The sequence below is a fragment of the Manis pentadactyla genome, chromosome 3 (assembly GCF_030020395.1).
Source record: "Manis pentadactyla isolate mManPen7 chromosome 3, mManPen7.hap1, whole genome shotgun sequence".
In the NCBI taxonomy this organism is placed as follows: Eukaryota; Metazoa; Chordata; class Mammalia; order Pholidota; family Manidae; genus Manis; species Manis pentadactyla.
The window spans coordinates 126,676,018-126,696,310 of NC_080021.1; the positions used below are offsets into that span (position 1 = coordinate 126,676,018).

Genomic DNA, 20,293 nt, shown 5'->3' on the forward strand with positions numbered 1-20,293 from the left:
TTTCCTCTCCCTGCTGTTATATTCCAGTAGGCAGATTTCTATCCTCTGGGTTTTAAGGAACTCATCCATCAAATAAATACAAGGAGGCAGGAATCTTGCTGGCCTTGAGACTTCCCTCTCCCACTGCCCTGGGAGCGCTCCTTTCCTCCCCTCATTCTTGGCCCACAGCCAGGGCTGACTGGAGCCTGGTCAAGCTGGCTGCTCAGCCTGCAGCCCAGTTCACCCCTCAGGATAATCGATTCACAAAACCACGCTTTAATCATCAGGATTTCAAGAGCAGCAAGCTAAGAAACTACAAGATGAGGGTTATGGCTGTTCTTTTAACTTTTATTCAAATAAATATAAAGCTTGTATACAACCTGATTAACATCTCTACCAGCTCTCTTTCCAGGCTGGTCAAGACTGTAGATGCACATGCAGTGGACAAATGTGGCTGTGCAGCATCTATCCTCTTAAGTTGAAACCATAGGTTCAGATGCACAGGACAACAGCCACTTGTGAAATGAGCTTTGGTGGTACCTGTCCACGTGAGCCTGACAGAGGTTAAGGATGAACATCTTTTCAGGTGAAAATCATACTCTTATAATGTCATTATAAATGACAGTGGATTTGTCATAAAATGTCATTATTTAGATAAAATGTCATTGTTTTCTCCCATCTTTCCTAGCTCAGGCACTGAAAATGAGAAATTTAAGGAATGGGCAACCCACTTCATTAAAATTTATTGGATGTGACTTCCTAAGAAAATTCAGTGTGGGAGGAAATGGCATTTGCCACTAAAGTCAGCAAGGATGCTAATGACTGGACTGGTTTTGATGTGCTAGAGCTTGTCAGAATGCAAGTGCTGGGGGAAATTTTATTTGCTGTAAATTAGTCTAGCTTCCCCTGGAATTCCATCTTTAAGATTTAAGTAGTAGCTTTAGTTTAAAATTGGTTTGATTAGTGTCACTTTTCTTGGGAAATACTACTATTCTCCCTGCAACGTGGCCTCTGGTGCCCCTCTCATTCCTTTAAATAATAGTGTGGCTTCAAGTGCTGAGTCTGATCTACAAGGAACTAGTTTAGGTTTACTTCTTACCTATTCTTATCAGTAGGGTGAACACAACCTACACAGGTCAAACTAATTTTTAAAAATCTTAATTGTAATAGTAAAAAAAAGCAGCCAAAGATAGGGCCCTGAGGCAACTGGGTGCATGGAAGGGCAGTTTGGGAGAGGTGGGGCTCTCACACCACCATGTCCTGCAGCCTGAAAACAGCAGTTACAGAGCTGCTCCCGAGAGACCATCCTTTCTGTGGAGCCCTGCCTCTGAGCAGCTTCCCTCCCTGCGGGGCAACTGAGCTCACTTCCTCTGTCGAGATGCTGCTTGGCTCAGCAGCAGCCTAGGGGAGTGGGAGCAGGGCTTGTAGCTGGGACCTGCTCCTGCCTCCTGTGACAGCACTGGTCAGCAAGGTCACCTGGAGGCCTCACAAAGAACAAGTCAACTTCCTATGTATAAAAAATCCTAACCACCTCAGTCAATTCTTTCATGTAAAATTAAATCACTCTGAAAAATAATACACTTTGAAACCCACTGCCACATTTATAAAAAGAAAGTAAAGTCCAAATTCTTAAAAATCCTTTAAAAATGTATCAATAGCCTTCTTACTAACAGATATAAAACAGTTTAAGACACTTGGTGACTTTCTTAGGTCATGTAACAGGGGGACGTATACACAATGAGGTTTTACTACTAAAATTATCCATTAGGTAAAATTCTAGAAGAGTTCCATCAGCAAATAATTGTTTGGGAAAGAAGAGTTACAACTTTTCCCAAAATGTCAAAAATAATAAGGATGTAAACACAGCATACTTAAAATATCAACACAATACTGATTCAGTTAAATAAATAAAAGAAAGTGGCACCAACTTCATGGTAATTTTTCAACACAAAAATGTAGCTCAAGGGTATTTTAAAATAAATAATTGCTCCAAACAGGAACAAGCATTCTTAGCATGAAGCAAGAGCTTCTGAAATAAAGTGCTTTGAAACGAAGTGGCTCTACATGTCACCTTGTTCACCTATGAGCAGAAATGGCATCTGGATCTTCCTGCCGAAATCATTGCCTCAGTGGGAGAGTCCACTTCACTGAACACTAGGCCACGGGCCACCTTGTGTCATTTTTCTTTTTTCTTCTAGTGTGTGTTTAAATATTTTCTTCAGGGTGCTGTAAACTACTGGTCCATTTTCAGAATCAAAATTAACCTGATGACAAAGAGAATTCATATTCAGGACACTGCAACAAGAATTTTAGCCAGTCTATTTTGGGAGAAAAGAAGGGGGGCTGGAGATAAAACTAAGACTCACACACAGAATCATACATAGTTAAAAGTACACACAACACAATTCACATGTTAATTTTAATTGAAAGATTCTATTAGAACTGCCAATCATGTCAATACCAAACTTATGAAGGAAACTCAAAATATTAAATCTAGTGCCAGGACATGTGTCCTCACAGGCCGTTGTGAAGCAAGTCACTACTGAGTGTGGAGTGAGTTTTGAATCCAGAAACTGCTAAATGGTGGTACAGGTGAAGGTTTCCTCACCCAAACACTACACATTAGCTGCCCGGGTGAGGCAAGCAGCAGGAAGCTGCTCCCCCTCACTCACCTGGAGCTCCAGGTCCTACCAGCCTCTCCGCAACGTGAGAATCACAATACCCCTCCCCTCCCGGGATTTCTCTGAGCACTAAACAGAAGGGTGCAACATATGTTTGGTATATGAGTTAGTTTCCTTTTGTTAGGCAGACAGAGGGGTAGAGAGAGAATAAAGCCAGCAAAGTCCACTAAAAGGGACTCAAAGAGTTAACCCGATAAAACCAGAGAGTCAGAAAGGACTCACAGAATTACTTAATTAGCTGATGTTTCAAAGGCCAGGAGTGACTTGGACTGTCCAGATACTCCCCAGATGAAAAACAATTCCCCAGATAACAGAAAACATCAGAGTGCAGCTTGTATCTTCATTTTACCAATTAGAATGGGCCTCCAAAGCAAACGACTGTCAATCAAGGACATCTCTGTTCTGCCCAGGGAGATGGGACGAGGGTCATGCCGTTGTAAAATCTACTTAGCCTACAGAAAAAGGCCCAGTTTATTCTTTAACTTAATCTGTATGCTGTTCTTCCTTTTCTTCCAGCCCCATAATCAATTGAGTAACTTTGTAATCAGGACAGGAGACAGACCTCCAAAGTGTAAATGAATCTGCATGGATAAAGAATTCCAAGATCCGAACCAACACAGTCACCTTAAATAACCCTATTCTTAAGACAAAACTTCAAAGGAATCATGAATCACCTGTGTACATCATGCCTTATGCTGACCCTACCCAAAGGGCCCCATAAAACCCCAAACCCTGAACTCGTAATGGCTCATCTCTGAGGGGTTGCCCACATGCCCCTCTGAGTGTGTACCTTTTGCCTTAAATAAAGACTTCTTACTGCTCAACTTACTATGTTTGTCTTGTGCTCTTCCAGTGGTAAGCTTCTTTGTCACTTTACTATTTCATTCTATTCTCCAGACTTAAGCATAAGACTTTGCTCTTCCTGTCCTACTCCAGATAAGCAGGGAGGCTCCAGATAAGGCCAGGCTATGGAGAGCTCTGATTTGAGCTTGCAAGTTCCTGTCACCTGGGGGACCCAGAAAGGACTGCAGTTGAGACAGGGGCCCTGGGCTTAGACAGAGTAGGGTGAGGGTGTCTGGAAAAAACAAAGCAACTGTGGATAAAATGAGAGTTCCTGTGCCAGGATTCTCACCTGGCCCTGATTGACTAGCTCACTGCACACCTGTGGGCAATACATGGCTGTTGACTCAATATAAAGAGCTCTGCCCAGTGCTCTGGGCATGACACGGTGGCAGAGCTGCAAGGCTGCAGGAGAGCAGAGCAGAGACTGGAGTGATGGCAGCACCGAGGACAGAGGCCCAGAGGATGGCTGTGCGGGACAACTGTGCAGAGAGGCCGGGAGGACGGCTGTGCGGACAGAGGAGCCCAGAGGATGGCTGTGACAACAGAGGGGCCCAGAGGCAGAGACCAGCCTGCTGCATGCAGACTCACTCTGAGTGAATGGGATTCTAGTGACTGACCTGCCACCTGGAAATAAAGTTGGGTATAACCCTTTCACCCCGAGAACGTTTTGCTGTCATTTTCTTTGGTCACACTGAATCCATAGCGAACTTGCCCGGGCCTGAAACCCACTGGCAAGACAGCAAGATAATCCATTGTGGGATTTGCTTTGGCCAGCTGGGGACACTGTAACATTCCTTTAAATAATAGTGTGGCTTCAAGTGCTGAGTCTGATCTACAAAGAACTAGTTTAGGGTTACTTCTTACCTATTCTTGTCAGTAGGGTGAACACAACCTACATGGGTCAAATTAATTTTAAAAATCTTAATTCTCATAGTAAAAAACTGGGAGGAGGGGCCCAGTTAATTTTTTTGACTTTACCCAGGTGTTGCTTTTCTTCCTCCAGCCCTAATTAAGTGATTTTTGCAACCTGGGCAATTTAGCAAGCAAGCCCAAAACATAGTAAAAACAGGAAGGATTCCACCTTGAAGATAAAAATTGCATTTAAAAACCCAATTAGTTAAAAAGTAAGTTTTATAACATACTCTTTAACAAACAGACAATAACTCAGCCCACCTCCGGAGCAAAGCAGGCAATCTTTATTGATATGCTCCCAGACCAGAAAGCTGCTATCCTGGGAGGAAATCAGAGCAGTAAGTTTCTTGTAAATAACCTGGAAGACTAATAAGAAACTTAATGTCTCTTCAAAGATAAACATTTTGGGACCACTTAGCAGGTCTGCATCTCTAGCCCTTTGTCTCTCAACTGCCTATAAATCCCCTAGACAACCCACCACCCCAGGGCTCTTGTCCCCTCCAGGAGGCGTGAGCCAGGAGCTCTGTCCTCTCGCTTTATCTCTAAATAAAAGCCTCTGCCTTGCTCTCCTACCTTAAGTGTTTGTGAAGTTCATTCAACTCTGCGAACAAGAACCCTGGCCTCACAGCTTTACAATTATGCTCTTTAGTAGCCTGCCTGAAAATCTCCTTTCTTTGACTTTGGCAAGTTCTCAGAACATAATCTCACTCCGTTCAGTGCTCTGTGACTCCTCCAAATCCCAGGGTGCTAGGGACTCAGTTCCCACACTGTGCAGATTCAAGCGGATACTGGACACCAGGTGACACTGGCTTCAGGAGTTGGCAAGAAGGGATTTGCCCAATGCTGAGCGCAGTTCAGTGAGCTTCCCTTTTCTCCCTCGGTTCTTCCTTGCTCTCTGCTACCTGCAAGGCAGCTGCCATTCCCTGCTATTCTTGCTTTGATGAATTCCTTCCTTACCTTTCACTCTGACTTCTCTGCATCTCTGAACTGAATTCCTTCTCAACACTTTTCCCTTAGTGGGTGGGCACCATGTCCACATATTTGGACTACTTGCTTTCACCAGCCTGCAGGGTTGGGAGTGATGGGAGGAAGGAGAACCAGAGCAACTATCCATCTCCATCTACCCCTATCCCACCCCCAAGAAAAGTGTAGATCCTTAGAAAAGGATCAGGATTGCTTAGCCCTGAAGGGTGAGGGTGTGAAGGGCTGGGAAGGGTCTGAGATCTCCCCCTGTTCACAGGCTAACTTGTTCACCTTCCAGCTTTGCAGACTGGCAGAAGACCCAAAACTGCGGGGTCACAGACAGACACCTTTACCACTTGAGGCAGCATGTGCTTCACAGTCACAGGGCTCTCCTTGCCCTCTGAGTCCCACAGGTGTGAGGAGGAGCCCCAGTGGGTGCTGCAGAAGCAGGGGGTTGGCATCGTAGTAGAGCAAGTCCCAGCTTAGGTGAGCCCTGTGTGTGGTGAGGGGCTGCAGCAGGCCTGCTAAGCTTTGGCTTAAAAGGGAACATGATCTTTACTGCACTGGAAGCAGATGCTACAGACGACCTTGCAGAGCTAGCTGAGAACGAGAGTCAGGGCCTCTGCTCACAGGACCATTCACAAGGGGACAGACCCAGGAACCGTCGTCTCCTGATGCTTTTATAGATAGACCTGGAACTGGTGTAACTTTTCATCAGTACCCCCTAAAAGGCCAACAGAGGTTGTAAAGAAGTCTTACTACTTTCAGAGAGACCATTAAGGATGTTTTTTTCAGTTAAATTCTGAAATTATCCTAACCATTATATTGCCTATCCTATTTGCAAATCTTCTTACTAACACTAAGAATGGTTTGAATTGTTTGTCAAACCACAACCCTCCCCACATGGCAGGTAGCTTCTTGGTCCATGAAAACATAAATGTAGGTGGAAAGGATCACATGATTTGGTTTTGTGCCACTGGCTCTGGAAAGTGTCAAGAAGAGCAGAGGGTGTAGGGTGGTCAGTGTCCTGAAGCTCCAGAGGAGCGAGGAGGGCTGTCTGATGACGTCCCCTGCAGAAGGGGGCTGGCGACTGAGCACCAGCACAGACCGCCATAATGACCGGGCTCACTGTGGGGGTGGGCATGGAGAGCCTGGGCTCCTCACGGGAGGGTACTAAACACGGCAGCGGAACGGGTGAGGGGAGCCTTTCTCTTAGCGGGAACCTGGCTTCTTTCTTCAGCCAGGAAACACTGCTGCAAGCCAGGAGGATGTGCACAGAAAGGAAACTTTTTTTTTTTTCTTTCACTTTTTATTTAGAATTTGCCAACCAGGACACGTCCTGAACTGAACTGTCAATACTGGATGGTGAATTCTCAATGGAAGGTTTCTTATTTGGACTCAAGGTAGAACTGGCTCATCAAGAAAAGATCTCTGACTCCTACTAGGCACATGATTTAAAAATACTTTTGCAGCCCCAATTGTTTCTCTCTCTATAAAAGCTCTTTGTTCCAATGTTCTCTTTCAAAAACTCACAGTTCAGCTTTTTCTAATATCACAGCTAGGAAACTAAATTTTTTGGCCAGTTGTCTGCAATTACTTCCAAGAAATGTCAAACCTATTTCAATTAAGGGGAGATATTGCTAAAAGTTTTATTTTAGAGGAGACTGGAGACCTGCAGATTCTGGTGTACAATTACGGGCAGGAGGGAAAAGGAGCAGAGTGACCCACCTTAGTGAAAGCTTTAATGGCGCGGGTGAGGACTGCTTCTTCCACATCTGCAGGAATCATCTGCAGGCTCACGATGCAATGCAACACACAGAGTATAGTCTGGTGCTGGCCCTGTTTTTGCAGAAATCAAAATCAGATGAAGTGTTTGAAAAATGCCTTAAGAAATAAACTCAAAGCAACTGCAGAGCCAGGAACTGGTTTGTGACCAAACACTCATAACCTCAAATTATGTGTTAATATAATTTGAAAAGCATTCAGGAGATAAAAATCAAAGCTGGTTAGGTGTTACATGTGTGTAAAGTGCAGTTTCAAATCAAATGTCTTCCTTGCAGCATGGAAGAGGATGCTTCCTTGCAGCATCACAGCAGCACCTGGGCTTCTCAGCTGGGAGCCCGGCACTCAGGACCTGCCACCTGTGCAGGAGTTGTGAGAGAAGAGACAGCAGTAGCCCTCTAGGAAGACACCAGAACTTAAGAGGATGTGTCCCAACTTGACTCCTGGGGGCCAGGGACTGTTCACTTTAGAGCAGCAAAGGAGAAACTCTGCCACCGGGACTGTGCACATCCAGTATGCATGGCCCCTGTCACTCATTTCACTTCTGGAAATCTACTCTAAGGGCACAATCTACATGCACGAATGACCATTATAGCGGTGCCTATAAAAGTAAAAAACCCAAAATAATGTAAATGGCCCACACATGGGGGCTAGACTGAGGGATGGTGACACAGCACAGTGTGACAGAAAGGCATAAACTTTGTGCCAGAGCTCTGGGTTCAAATCCTGGTCTGACATATGCTGCATACCATTTCTATAAAATAGGGCCTACCTCTCCAAACTATGGAGAGCAACAAAGGTGAAATTATGAAATTATGACCCAGCAAGGGCCTGGCCCACCAACACAAAGGTTAACTGTCTCCCTGAAGACCCTCCTGCTTCATCTCTACAATTTAATTGCTGAGAATACAGCCTAAGAAAAGGACTCCAGGTACAGGAAAAACTTTATCTGTAAAGATGTGTATCACACCACTGTGTGTGTGCGTGTATGTGTGCATCTGTGTGTCTGCATGCACACATCCATGTATCTGCATGTCCCTGTGTATGGTAGTAGACTTGGAAACAATGAGGAGATGTAACACAAGGCTGATTGTGAGGCAGCACTGTTTCCAAAACAAAAAAAACAAAGCCTATTCTTAAATGAAAATGTAGCATCTCTACATGTTAAAAATATTAAATTGTAGCAAAACAAAGAAACCCCAAAATTTTAGACTGTATAAAAGGGTCTACAATGAAATGGATTCTGGATCCCTTATCTCCTACTACTGTTCCCAAAAGGCAACCTCCATGATCGGTGTCTTATTTTCCTTCTCTATTTTAAACATGTACGAATTACTACATAAATATACAGAGGGACACACACCCTTTCTAGGAAGTACAAATGAGTGCATGTTCCAGCCCACCTCACAGTTCTTCACATTAGGGACTCGCAGTAAGGAGAAACAAATCCTTGCAGGTGAGGGCATGGCCACAGCACAGTTCTCATGTTAGAGCACCCTGCCCACTCCAGTGAATGTTTACTAAAACCTTACAGTGAACTTGGGAAACACAATTTGAACAAAAACAAAGTAGCAAGTTGTACATGAAACAGTTTTTATCAGGTTAACACAGGCACTGATCAGATGGAAAGGCGGCACCTGGACATGCTTACAGTGGCTCTGCTGGGACCCCAAGGGCTCTGCTCCCACCTCTGAGTCTGCTCAGAGCTTGCACCAAGCAGGCATTTCTTCTTTTACCCGGGAATAACTGAAACTGAACCCAGATGTGGGATTCTGCATGTATTCCCTTTTTCACAGGGGATTCTTTTAGCCTGTGGAACTTGTACTTCATCAGTTTCCTAACAGCCACTTTACCTTCTCCAGCAAAAACAGCGCTTCGGCGGCTTCCGCGTGCCTGCCCACCAACATGTCCACGTCTGCTTTGGTTATCACAGGCTCCTTCAGCTGCTCCACCCAAGACCACATCAAACTGCACAGGGTAACAGGGTCTCTTTCACCACATATTCTTTCCCAAGCTCCATCTCGGGAATTTAGTTCTTTCTAAAAAGGAAGAGAGAGGAAGGAGAGAAAAGACAGGAGAGGAGAGAAGGTGGTGCCCCTGGCGCCTTTCGGCTGCCGTGGGCTCTGGTGCAGCCTGAGGCCCTCCCTCCCAGTGGCCCTGCTGCTCCCTGTGAAGCCAGTGTGGCCCACAGGCATGCTAGAGGCCTGTGAACACTCCCAGCACAAAGAGGCCTCGTTAACCCAAGTTCCAGACTGCACTCAGAAATCGCAGGAACAGCTCCGGATGTGGGAGTTGCATGTTTAGGCTCCTTGGAACAAAACTGAAATGTTTACTGCAGCAAAGTAGATTAGCAGATGAAAAGCATAAGAGGACACTTGCAAATTGACCTGGGATATGGAAAAGCTTCTGATGGAAGCTTCAAATGCACCAAAAAAAAGTGCTTAAAAGTTGGGAAATGTGGTGTATGTATTCTTTCAAATTCCTCTTTAGAATCCTATGTAGAATTTAACAAGTAACAAGCCCCACATCCTGAAATTGGATTGGGTAAAATAACTGAAAAGTCTTGCCAATACCCCACATACCTGGAAATAATATAAGCAAGAGACTTTAAAACTACCTCACAGAGAGCAGAGGAAAGGGAGATTCTTATTTTCTGCCAGGGCTTAGATTTGTGTCTTACTAAGTAAAATACAGGTTTGCAGCAGTAATGAGCATACCAATTGCTACCATTCCACCTGCTACCATTCCTTCTCCATCCAGTATTTAGAGAGTACCTAAAATACAAGCTGACTCTTGCTTGCAGCAACCTGCCAGCAAGGCCCTGTGCGACAAATGTACTGGGCTCAGGTAGGTGCAGCAACCTGCCCAAGCACCAAAGTGAGAATGGCGCACAGAGGCATTCCTCCACCTGTGCTGTTCTGCCCCATCAGGGTCCCTGGCACTGGGTTCTCTTTATCATCTCATAAATAAGCCAATGCTTCTAGTTGTGCGAGGTTCTCTGTGTCCCACAGAATAGCCTTTAATCCCACTTTCACAGGTGATGAGAAGATAGCTGGCTGGAACCATGCCGACTCGGAGACCTCTTTGTGAAATGACTGTTACCTCACAATGTTTTCTGAGACCTTCCAGCAGGGCTAGGAAAGACATCAGGGTGACAGGGGGTACTCAACACACAAGCTATATCCTGGCACTGCTGCTTTCACATCATGTGACCTTGAGCATGTCACCTGGCCTCTATGACCCTTTGTTTCCCCATATGTGATGCTGAATTTGTAAGGATGGTGAAGACAAAGAACCTGTAAATAGTATATCTGCCTCACAGGACTACTGTACAAATCATGTGAGAATTCAGATGGGAAAAAACCTAGTATGGGCACAGGTGGCATTATGCTATTCAAACCATGTTAATTTCACTCTTTCCATAATTCAACCGACTAGTTTTATTACTGAAAGGCCCACAATAAAATCTACAAAGAAAAGAAATGGGCAAACCTATCTAAGTGAAAGGTGTGTTCCCTTCTAAAAAATGCTTTCCTGTAAGTTACATGTTGAAACAGTCTGGCCCACACAGGGCTGACCCACAAGGGGGTGTGAACTCTCACGCCTGAAATTGAAGATCCTGAGGCTAGCTGCTGTGGCTCACAGCAGTGCAGAGGAAGTGCCTGCTGACTAAGTGGAGGGCTTATTCAGTTTAGAGTAGGAAATAAAGAAAACACTTCATGCTGGAAGAAAGCAATACATTCCCTATGTGTTCAGTAAAACCCTACAACTCTGAGGAAAAAAGCACTCTCTCCATCACACACTGTAAGTGGGTGCAAGGCTCCACTCCTAGTTTCCCTGCCTCTGCATCTGGAAGGTTCTGGCCTTCCTAGAAAGTGGACATGACTTGCTTACTTAGTGGTAGAATATGGAAGGTCAGTTTTGCAAATAATTTATGGTAGATTATAGGCTAATATAACAAGTCAAGAGTGCACTGAGCCAGGTCTCCCCTCCCACACTGGGGCAGTTTCCTATTTCTGATTGCCAGGTTATAATGCCTACCTTTTCTCTAGGCCAGCTGCTCCTTAAGGAAGAGAGTGCAGTTGATTAAAGACTGATTTGTAGTGCAAGTACAACACAAAGTAGGGTTAAAATTTAAAGTCTAATTTAAATTCTAATTCAGTAAAAGCCAGGAAGTGGACCCTGAAGACCCAATTTCAGGTAAAACTAAAGGCACAAAGGCATTCTGTGGCTACTCCCATTTGCCTTCTGGAATCCAACACTGCCTTATGGGGTGGCCTGGGAAGGCTGCAGGAGGGAGTGCTCAGCAGATAGCATCCGGGATGTCCTCCTCGCCTCACCCAGCACTGGGGCTGATGAGCTTGGAGAAGGACTTTCTCTGATTTCATTTATGTCTCTCAGTCAGCAGTTCTCCAAGTGTGGCTGCCCACCAGGCCTCGGGTTATAAATGCTTCAGGAAGTTCCTTCTGCTGTCTATGGTGTGCTGTCCATCTGACCATCAGTCCCACAAACCCACAAGACAGACAGAAGTCATGGACACCAATCAGTATCAGTACCTGGCTCAGTCAAGCACCTTAAGTGCTAAGTGCTTTCTTTCACTGGAGATTAAAACGCCCCACACAACAGCCCTGTATCTGTCATTCCTATGACAGCAGGCTCAAATCAGAGCTGAGAAACCTGAAGTTCAAAAGATAAGTATTATACAAACATATCCTCAAATTCCTCTAACAAGTAAATTTGGGAAAATATATATATTTTTGCTCTGACACCAGTATTTCCCAAAAGTATTAATTAAATGGAATATAAATACCTGCCACATTTCTACCTTCCTTTTCACTTCCTCCTTCTCTGCAAATTCACTGAAATTTGCCAGGGCTTTGGCGGCCAGTATTCGCCGTGCTTCAACGCTCAATTCCGACTGCAAAGCAGTATGTAGGGTCACTTCAGACAGATCTTCGCTGCCCTGGGTTTCAGGTCCAACCGAGAACTGTGCTTTGGGGCCTAAGCCACAGTCCACAGGGCTGTGGCAAGTCCCCCTGTCCTCCATGATACAGTCTGGGCTGTAGCCACCATGGACTTCACACAGACAGCGGGGTACTTGCTGGGGAAAATGGTTTGGTGCCTTGGGGATATTTGCAATGTTGGGTGTGACAGGGTTGTATGACCCTGAAATACCTGAAGAGAAGGTTCTGCTTCTCTGTACTTCCTTTGGAATATTCTTCCTATGGAAAGTTGGTGACCCGTAATCTTTGAGCCCTTCCAGGCCTCCAAAATTAGCCTGATGCCAGAAAGAAAATGCACTGTGAACCAGCATTTCCTTATTTAAATCTGGCTGTGGGGACTGTGAAGTGTGACAGTAGCTTAGGGGCTTCTGCTGCCTGGGGTTAGGGCAAAGAAGGGCCTGGGCAGGCACTATCCATGGAGTGCCCCCTTGCTCCAGAAGTGACTCTGCCCACTTTAAATCCGAGTCACTGTAGCTGAGTCGCCTTTTCAAACTAGTGAGGGGCTGAAGGCACTCGACATTCCGCCTCTTCCAAAGAAGGTCAAACTCTTGCTCACTGGAGAGAATCACATCCTGATTCTCAAAATCTGCCGCCACTGCAGCAGGGCTGAAGGAGTTCAATGTGTCATTGTTGTGTCTCAGCAACTCTGTACCCAGCTGCATTGTCACCATCTCAGAAACGGTCTTCTCAATTTCATCAGAGAGGCTGGGTACTGCTGCCATTTCTGTCACCATGTGCCTGTTCTCAGCTAAGTCCAATAGCAGTTTGCAAACGAGGTGGATAATTTTTGGCACATGTTTCAGTAGTCGTGCTTCATAACCATGAAGCAGATGCCGCTGGCGAATTAGATACTGTGCTAAGGTGACAGCATGGGCTTTGGGGTCACAGCAAGAGAACACATTGCGAAGAGGAATCAGAAACTGAGTAAATTCCCTTACACATAGTAGCTGTCCTCGAGTTTGAATGGAATTGGGTCGCTTTGCCCGAACAAATACAATCGCTTGGTCAGCAGTCATTCTTGTTGCAAAAACTAAGTAACATGCTATTAAAACACCTAAACAGTGAAGAAGAGAAGACTGGTATGAGAAAAGCTTATAATTTATTTATTTGCACTTATTGAGATTTAAAATTTGAATATGCATTGGGACCCATATATAGAGAATTATTTTAATAAACATATTTAACTTCTGCACCGGTGTTTTATCTATTTACTTGTATATGGGCCCTTCCTCTTGAGACCACCCTAGTACCTCTGTACCTTTGGATGAGCACAGGAACTGTCAGGTGAAGCTCAATAAGTGTGGAGTGGGATGACTGAGTAAGGGGGTGAGGGGATATGAATGATTTAGTGGGTGAGGGAATAAATGAGTAAGTGAGCAGGGGGATGACTGCGCAAGTGGGCAGGGGAAGGACTGAGTGAGTGGCTGGGGGAGTGACTGAATAAGGGGGCTAGGGGATGACTGCATAAGTTGGATAGGGCACGACTGAGTGTACTGGTTGAGGGGATGACTGATGGTCCTGATGACATAGTTGTTTAACCTCCTATGCTTAACTCCAACATGGAAAAAAGCAAATCCTGCCGTCTTTTCACCCTGAGCAGCTATGGAAATTTCCATTCCAGTGAATCCATACACTCCACCTGGAACTTCCTATTTTTGCCATTTTGCCATCAAATGCTGGCACATTCTAGCCTGGCATTCTTTCTACTGGAGCATTTTTTTCTTTAGGGATTATTTATATTCACAATGTTTTTCTTCCCCTGACAATTGCCTTGCAAACATTTATCTACACTAATGTGTGTTTTTCTCCAGACCATGATATAACTCTATTTTTCTATAAGTACTTAATGTTAAGGAAAACAATCTTAACATGTAATGAAATCATGTATTTTTTAATTAATATCAAACTAAAGTGAACAATGTAAGGGTTAAGGGTGATAATTCACACAAAACAGTTAATTATTACCAAAGGAAAAGAGAAATCAAAAGACTTCTGCAATTCACAAGACTGCGAAATCTCATTACATATGAAAATCAGGCCCTGTGAATACTCACATTTTCCCACTATGTGTTTGGGTCTAACATATCTTTCTCACTAAGACAATGGCAGATCTTTAAGTATGAAATATCCATATAGCTATGATGTCGAGTCCCGAGGAACAGAGAGATTTTGGCTTGACCATAAGAACTGATAGTCTCGAGCAAAACTGAGAACTGAGTCTCCTCCCTGAAGATGCCCCGAGCAGGTGGGGGACCCTGTGGCAAGCACATGACAGACAGAGTTGAACTCAGGTATCTGGCTGGACCCAAGGACATTCAAACCCTATGGTGCTTATTTTTGCCAAAGTACCACCAATGCACTGCGACTTGTGGCATTTTTATTTATAATCATCTTTATATAGAATTCTAGACATAGAGAGACTCTTCTTCACAAACAAAATCCTATCACTCATGATCTTAGCCCTGCCAATAACTCAATGTAGAAAATTACTTAATGTCCTTCAAAACTCACATTGTTGCTAAAGACTTATTAAAATAGCAGGTTGGGAGATTCAAGATGGCAGTGTGACAGATGAGACAGAGAACGCCTTTCAAAACCACAAATAGTACAAAACTATAGTTAATTACTACAAATAACCCTAAAACAGCAACAGGAAAGAAGGCTGAACCAGACTGCATACAGACATCACGAACAGAGCAGAACTCACAAAACAGGGTTGGGAACTTTGAGGAGCTTCAGGCACCCCATCCTCCTGGCTGGCTACTCAGATCCAAGGCCCCCCACTGTGACACAGCCTGCCGAGCATTCCTCCTGGCCTGCCGGCACCGGCTTGCAAAACAGCAGTAACTGCGCTGGCATCAGGCCAACCAGAGCGAGGACCTGCACACAACAGCTAGAGATGCCAAGCACAGAGGCTTACACCTCTGTGCTCGGCCCACTGGCTCTGACACTGGAGACAAGCACCGCAGACGGGAATCAGGAAACAGATCTTTCCTCCCCACAGGCACCAGCTCTGCTCCCCAAAGACCCCTAACCTCACTCTAGGGGCTGAGCAGCTCCAAAGACCAGAGCTTCTGAGAACTAGAGGGCTTCACATAGAAATACGAAATGTCAAAGAAAAAGGTTCAGACCAAAATCTCACAAACCCCAGAAAAAGGGCCAAATGAAACTGAACTCACCAATCTTCCTGAAAGAGAGTTCAAAATAAAAATCATAAACATGCTTATGGAGGTAGAGAAAAATATTCAAGAACTCAGGAATGAATTTAAGATGGAGATTCAATCATTAACAAATTCCATATCTGAAATAAAACATACAATGTAGGGATTTAAAAGGAGATTAGATGTACTAGAAGAGATGGTAAATGGAATAGAAATTAGAGAAGAGGAATATAAAGAAGCTGAGGCACACAGAGAAAAAAGAATCTCTAAGAATGAAAGAATAATATTGAGAGAACTGCGTGACCAATCCAAACGTAACAATATTCGTATTATAGGGGTACCAAAAGAAGAAGAGAGAGAAAAAGGGATAGAAAGTGTCATTGAGGAGGTAAGTGTTGAAAACTTAGCCAATCTGGGGAAGGAGGTACTCTGTCAAGCCATGGAGGTGCACAGATCTCCCAACACAAGGGACCCAAGGAAGACAACATCAACACATATAATAATTAAAATGGAAAGATCAAGGATAAAGACAGACTTTTAAAGGCAGCTAGAGAGAAAAAAGGTCATATACAAAGCAAAACCCATCAGGCTATCATCAGATTTCTCAACAGAAACCTTACAGGCCAGAAGGGAGTGGCATGATAGATTTAATGCAATGAAACAGAAGGGCCTTGAGCCAAGAATACTCTACCCAGCAAGGTTATCATTTAAATTTAAAGGAGGGATTAAACAATTTTCAGATAAGCAAAAGCTGAGGGAATTTACCTCCCACAAACCACCTCTACAGTGGATTTTGGAGGGACTCCTATAGATGGAAGTATTCTTAAGGCTAAATAGATGTCACCCAAGGGAAAGACAGAGTACAGAATATGATTCATAACATACAAAGAATGGAGGAGGAAGAAAAAGACAAAGGAGGAAGAAAAAAAAAAGAACCTTTAGGTTGTGTTTGTAATAGCATACAAAGTGACTTAAATTAGATTGTTAGATAGTAAGGGAATTACCCTTGAACCTTTGGTAACCACAAATCTAAAGCCTGCAATGGCAATAAGTACATACCTATCGATAATCACCCTAAATGTAAATGGTCTGAATGCACCAATCAAAAGACACAGAGTCACTGAATGCATAAGAAAACAAGACCCATCTATATGCTGCCTACAAGAGACTCACTTCAAACCCAAAGACATGCACAAACTAAAAGTGAATGGATGGAAAAAGATATTTCATGGAACCAATAGGAAGGAAAAAGCAGGAGTTGCAGTACTTGTATCAGACAAAATAGACTTCAAAACAAAGAAAGTAACAAGAGACAAGGACATTACATAATGATAAAGGGGTCAGTCCAACAAGAGGATAAAAGTATTATAAATATCTATGCACACAATACAGGAGCACCTACATATGTGAAACAAATGCTAAGAGAATTCAAGGGGGAAATAGAATGCAATGCATTTATTTTGGGAGATATCAACACACCACTCACTCCAAAGGACAGATCAATCAGACAGAAAATAAATAAAGAGACAGAGGCACTGAACAATGTATTAGAAAAGATGGACCTAACGGACATCTAGACAACATCCCATCCAAAAGCAACAGGATACACATTCTTCTCAAGTGCACATGGAACATTTTCAAGAATAGATCATATAGTATAGGCCACAAAAAGAACCTCAGTAAATTCAAAAAGACTGAAATTGTATCAGCCAGCTACTCAGATCACAAAGATATGAAACTAGAAATAAATTGTACAAAGAAAGCAAAAAGGCTCACAGACACATGGAGGCTTAACAACATGCTCCTAAATAATCAATGGATCAATACCAAATTAAAATAGAGATCAAGCAATATATGGAGACAAACAACAACAATAATTCAACACTACAAAATCTGTGGGATGCAGCAAAGGCCGTGCTAAGAGGGAAATATATCGCAATACAGGCCTACCTTAGGGAAGAAGAACAATCCCAAATGAACAGTCTAAACTCACAATTAATGAAACTAGAAAAGGAAGATCAAATGAGGCCCAAAGTCAGTAGAAGGAGGGACATAATAAAGATCAAAGCAGAAATAAATAAAATAGAGAAGAATAAAACACTAGAAAGAATCAATGAAAGTAGGGCCTGGTTTTCGAGAAAATAAATAAAGTAGATAAACCCTTAGCCAGACTTATCAAGGAAAAAAGAGAGTCTACACACATAAACAGAATAAGAAATAAGATAGGAAAAAATCACTACAGATACCACAGAAATACAAAGAATTATGAGAGAATAATATGAAAAATTCTATGGTAACAAACTGGATAACCTAGAAGAAACGGACAACTTTCTAGAAAACTTTAACCTTCCAAGGCTGACCCAGGAAGAAACAGAAAATCTGAATAGACCAATTACCAGCAAAGAAACTGAATTGGTATTCAAAAGACTACCTAAGAACAAAACGCCTGTACCAGATGGTTTCATTGCTGAATTTTATCAAACATTTAGTGAAGACCTAATACCCATCCTCTTTAAGTTTTCCAAAAAGTAAAAGAGGAGGGAATATTCCCAAACTCATTCTATGAGGCCAACATCATTTTAATACCCAAACCAGGCAAAGACACCACAGAAAAAGGAAATTATAGACGAATATCCCGGATGGAAATAGATGCAAAAATACTCAACAAAATATTAGCAAACCGAATTCAAAAATACATCAAAAAGATCATCCATCATGATCAAGTGGAATTCATTCCAGGGATGCAAGGATGGTACAACATTCAAAAATCTATCAACGTCATCCACCACATCAACAAAAAGGACAAGAACTACATGATCATCTCCATAGACACTAAAAAAATATTTGACAAAATTCAACATCCATTCATGATTAAACCTCTCAACAAAATGGGTATAGAGGGCAAGTACTTCAACATAATAAAGGCCATATATGACAAACCCACAGCCAACATCATACTTAAAAACGAGAAGCTGGAAGCTTTTTCTTTAAGATCGGAACAAGACAAGAATGCTCACTATACCCACTCTTATTCAACATAGTTCTGGAGGTCCCAGCCATGGCAATCAGACAATACAAAGAAATAAAAGGCATCCAGATTGGTAAGGAAGAAGTCAAACTGTCCCTGTTTGCAGATGACATGATATTGTACATAGAAAACCCTAAAGACTCCACTCCAAAACTATTAGATCTAATATCTGAATTCAGGAAAGTTGCAGGAAACAAAATTAATACACAGAAATCTGTTGCATTCCTATACACTAATGATGAACTAGCAGAAAGAGAAACCAGAAAAACAATTCCATTCACAATTGCATCAAAAATAATAAAATACCTAGGAATAAACCTAACCAAGGAAGTTAAAGACCTATTCTCTGAAAACTACAAGACACTTATGAGAGAAATTAAAGAAGAAACCAATAAATGGAAACACATCCCGTGCTCATGGATAGGAAGAATTAGTATTGTCAAAATGGCCATCCTGCCTAAAGCAATCTACAGATTCATTGCAATCCCTACCAAAATACCAACAGTATTCTTCAATGAATCAGAGCAAATAGTTCTAAAATTCATATGGAACCACCAAAGACCCCGAATAGCCAAAGCAATACTGAGCAGAACGAATAAAGCTGGGGGATTATGCTCCTGGACTTCCAGCTCTATTACAAAGCCACAGTAATCAAGACTGGCACAAGAACAGACCCACAGACGAACGGAACAGACTAGAGAGCCCAGATATAAACCCAACCATATAGGGTCAATTAATATACGATAAAGGAGCCATGGGTATACAATGGGGAAATTACAGTCTCTCCAACAGCTGGTGTTGGCAAAACTGGATAGCTACATGTAAGAGAATGAAACTGGATTATTGTCTAATTGTCCAACCCCATACACAAAAGTAAATTCAAAATAGATCAAAGACCTGAATGCAAGTCATGAAACCATAAAACTCTTAGAAAAGAACATAGGTAAAAATCTCTTAGACATAAACATAAGCAATTTCCGCATGAACACATCTCCCTGGGCAAGGGAAACAAAAGAAAAAAATGAACAAGTGGGACTATATCAAACTAAAAAGCTTCTGTACAGCAAAGGACACCATCAATAGAACAAAAAGACATCCTAAGGAGGAAAGATGGTGGCGTGAGTAGAGCAGTGGAAATCTCCTCCCAAAACCATATATATTTTTGAAAATACAACAAATACAACTATTCCTAAAAGAGAGACCAGAAGATACAGGACAATAGCCAGACTACATCTACACCTGGAGAACCCAGAGCCTCACAAAGGGAGTAAGATACAAGCCATGGCATGGCGGGACCTGAGCGACACCCCTAACCCAGCTTCTGGAGGGAGGAGAGGAGTCAGAGTGGGAAGGGAGAGGGAGCCCAGGACTGCTAAATACCCAGCCCTAGCCATCCGCACTGGGAGCGCAGACACACAGTGTGTGGGGTGCTGGATACTAGGGAAACAGGACAGTAAAACCTGCGAGTGGGTCCTCACAGCCAGTGCCCCTGGGACAAAGAAAAGCAAGTGCTTTTTGAAAGTCTTAAAGGGACAGGGACCCCACAGCTGGATGGAGGCGTCCTGGCACACTCATCCTAGCAGCAGGGAATCCCAGGGAACTCCAGGCGCAATAATCCCCTAGGCGGCAGTGCAGCTCTGAGGTCCCTCACGGCAATAAACAGCTTCCCGCCCATTCCCCCTACAGCGCGGCCCCGCCATAGCGGAGCAGCAGCCTGAAAGTGGCCACGCCCACAGCAGCCAGGCAGAGCTTCTTCCACAGCAGCCGGGCAAGAATCAGAGAACCAGTTGGCATGCAGCTGCCCACTACAAGCCACTAGGGGTTGTTGTTCTCCCAGGAGAGGAAGGTCACAAACCAACAAGAAGGGACATTCTCCCAGCTGACACATGTGCCAACTCCCCACAACTACCTCTATTGCCATGAAAAGGCAGAAGAATTTGA

General features: G+C 43.4%; 1 protein-coding gene across 10 annotated transcripts in view; it reads right to left on the reverse strand.

Annotated features, from left to right (window-relative positions):
* Positions 1-313: 313 nt before the first annotated feature.
* The window catches only part of PTPDC1 (protein tyrosine phosphatase domain containing 1), an 81,105-nt gene continuing 61,125 nt past the window's right edge, over positions 314-20,293 (reverse strand). For all 10 annotated transcript variants that reach the window (XM_057498400.1, XM_057498406.1, XM_057498404.1 and 7 more), the window contains 4 exons: positions 11,971-13,217; positions 9,014-9,199; positions 7,107-7,217; positions 314-2,243 (listed from right to left, as the gene is read on the reverse strand). In XM_057498400.1, the coding sequence (XP_057354383.1) occupies positions 2,124-2,243; positions 7,107-7,217; positions 9,014-9,199; positions 11,971-13,217 (1,664 nt within the window). In that variant the 3' untranslated portion in view covers positions 314-2,123. The remainder of the gene's footprint in view (positions 2,244-7,106; positions 7,218-9,013; positions 9,200-11,970; positions 13,218-20,293) is intronic.